The sequence below is a fragment of the Crocodylus porosus genome, unplaced genomic scaffold (assembly GCF_001723895.1).
Source record: "Crocodylus porosus isolate Cpor-Errol unplaced genomic scaffold, CroPor_comp1, whole genome shotgun sequence".
Lineage (NCBI taxonomy): Eukaryota > Metazoa > Chordata > Crocodylia > Crocodylidae > Crocodylus > Crocodylus porosus.
The window spans coordinates 63773857-63776690 of NW_017728886.1; the positions used below are offsets into that span (position 1 = coordinate 63773857).

Below are 2834 nucleotides of genomic sequence, written 5' to 3' on the forward strand. Positions count from 1 at the left end.
AAAAAAAAATAGTTAACTAATCAAGAGTTGCTACTTTTGATAACTATACACTTGATTTTTCAATATTATCTATCAGAGAATTTTGATAAGCTGCTGCTATTTCAAATCAGGTGTGCTGGTCTCTTCCATGAGATGCAATTTCCTGGGTTAGGGAGGGGGTAGCTGTAAAACACATTTTAAAGCATGTGGTCTATTAAAAATATTTGTAAATTTATTAAAAAAGACTGGATTTTTTCTGAATCATTTTCTAATTACAGTTGCTCTTCAGCCTACACTTTTCCACACATACTATATTACTTAGTTTCTTAGTTTCATAACAGTGTGCAATGTTAACTGGAAACGCACAAAAATACTTATGTCTATGATTCTCTTTCAATAGACGTTAGTCTTGCTGGAGCAATTTGTTTTAAAGTTTACGTTCATTTAAAAACTAGAAGAGTACACATGGAATTAACTGAGATTGTATCACAGAACAAATGAATTTTTCAACTGAATGAAATATGATCTTTCACTAATTTTAAAAGAAAGATGCAGGGATTTTAGCATCTGGCAATGCTGTGGAACTGATATTAGCAACCCTACTGGTGAAAAAGCAAATGTTTCAGAAACATCCTGTATACTGCATTTTATTTTGGTACTACAGAATCTGCAAAAGGATCCAACACAAACAAAAAGTCATCTATCATGCTGAAGAAACCACAGAATAACTTGAAATGTTATATATGATTTGAAACCATTTGATTGTGTCTAAATCTGAACCTGCTACTTACCATACTTATAACTGCAGGACATATATATTCAGTATTTATCCAAGCATAGAAAACTGTCTTGGGCTACAGCCTGGAGAGAAGCTGTTTATACAAAAGACTTATTCAAAAAAGTTGGACGGTAAGGTTTAGCAGCCTTATAGAAGAAGGTTTTGAGGGAATGTCTTATGAGGGGGGAAGCATATGTGCTTGAATGAGCCTACTTTCCTTACCATGCAACTGACAAGCAGCTCTTTGATTGCTTTAGCATTATGATACAACTTTGGATACAATAAAACCTACATTACTGTTCAATCATTTGTCAAGCTGTATAGAAAATGCTGAGTCAATGGATGCCACCTGTATGATATTTTCATTACCTGTTTATAAAGCAACTGCTCATTTTCTCTAGCATAACAGAACAGAACATCTGTAAGAATTTTTCTCACATTCTCTTGCTGGAAATACTGCATTTCAGGAAATCTAAAAAAGAAAAAATATATTCTACTGAAGTGAACAACAAATATCACAAAGACCTTCTCAGGCACCTGATTTAGATATACACCTGGGCTTCTACAAGCAGTTCTAGGTAAGACTTTGTAGCTGTTCTTCATTATCCTTTTGCAGTTGTTACAGAATAATATTTTTAAATGCTATATTTGTCTCACAAACAACATTCTGAACCACATACTTTTCAATATTATAATAAATACCAATTGTTAGTTCTCCTTAAATGGATGCATCCTTTGTTAGGCTAGCCATCCCTACAATGAAGCAAGTGTCAGGTAGATCATTCTGATTGCCATTTTGTGCAGGTGACCAATCCACTGAAAATGGGATTCTCCTAGGGTGTATCTACACGTGTGCTTTACTACAGAGAGTAGACTAATTAGCTCCACAGCAAAGTGTCGTCATCCACATCTGCACTGGTATTAGGACGTGGTAAATAAATTAACATTGCCATAAGGTAGTACTGTTGAGGAAAGTACTGTCTTACGGAGAAGTACTTATGTGCACTGAAATGCACATGTAAACAGTGACAGGAGCTGGCTGGGGCAAGAGGGAGCTGAAGTACAGGGAGGCTGCTGCTGTCCAGCCCTGCACTTTAGCACTGTCATGCCCTAGCCAGCCTCTCCGTTGTCAGCTGCAGCCAGCCGGAGCCTGGGGCTGACCATCTGGGACCCTGGCCAGCCCACGTCTGCTCCACCCCGGCTCCAAGTGCTGCAGCCCCAGGAGCAAGTGTAGACATCGTGTCTGTGAGTGACTTGCTCTACCATAGTTACATGCATAGGTACACCCCTACAGTACCTCGTCAGAGACAGACATCTCTCACATAAGACCATTTTCCCCAGCTGTCCAAAATATGGGTTCAATTGGCATTTTCTATAAAGAAAACCTTTCCCCACTTGGCACTGAATCCTGCTGAAGCATGGCTCCTCTGTAGCACAGCAAATCATGGCTATATTACCTTCAGAAGGCAGGGTACAGTGGCACCTTACAGACTAACTCACTCAGAGGCATAAGCTTTTGTAAGTAACAGCTTACTTCATCAAAGCATCTCTGAATGTCAAGGATATGATGAAGTAAGCTGCTGCCTAGGAAAGCTTATGCTTGTCTGAATTGATTAGGTCTGTAAGGTGTCACTGCTACATCTTCTGCCTGACTTCAGACAAATACAGCTAATGCCCTCTTCACATTAACTCTTGTCTGCGGTATAGTATATTTAAGGTGTCTCATTATAGTGCTGCTTGACATTAAACAAGCAACAAAGATATGCAGAATAGGTGGCACTGGCTGAAGCAGCTGCTAAAGCAGGAACAGGCAACAAGAGAACTGTCTCCTTTAAAACGGTGCAGTGGTATGTAACCACATTCCCACTTACAGCCTGGTTCCAACACTACACCAATGACTGGTCCTGCATAATGGATTCAAGAGAGCCTAAGAATATTTCTACAAATAAGGAGTTATAATTGAAGAGACTATGAATCATTCAAACATTTGATTTTGATATCTGGGAAAATTAGACAAATAATATAGGTCTCAAATCCTCTCCTTCCTTTTTAGTGTCCTTGTGACAAGGTATTTAGC

General features: G+C 38.7%; 1 protein-coding gene across 3 annotated transcripts in view; it reads right to left on the reverse strand.

The window, feature by feature from the left end:
• The window catches only part of TBC1D5 (TBC1 domain family member 5), a 475698-nt gene that overhangs the window by 198624 nt on the left and 274240 nt on the right, over window positions 1-2834 (reverse strand). Inside the window, exon 1 of one of the 3 annotated variants that reach the window (XM_019535738.1) lies at window positions 1127-1656. The exons of the other annotated variants lie outside the window; for them this stretch is intronic. Within the exon in view, the coding sequence (XP_019391283.1) occupies window positions 1127-1360 (234 nt within the window). The 5' untranslated portion in view covers window positions 1361-1656. Of the gene's footprint in view, window positions 1-1126; window positions 1657-2834 lie in introns of those variants that run through there. 3 annotated transcript variants of the gene reach the window in all.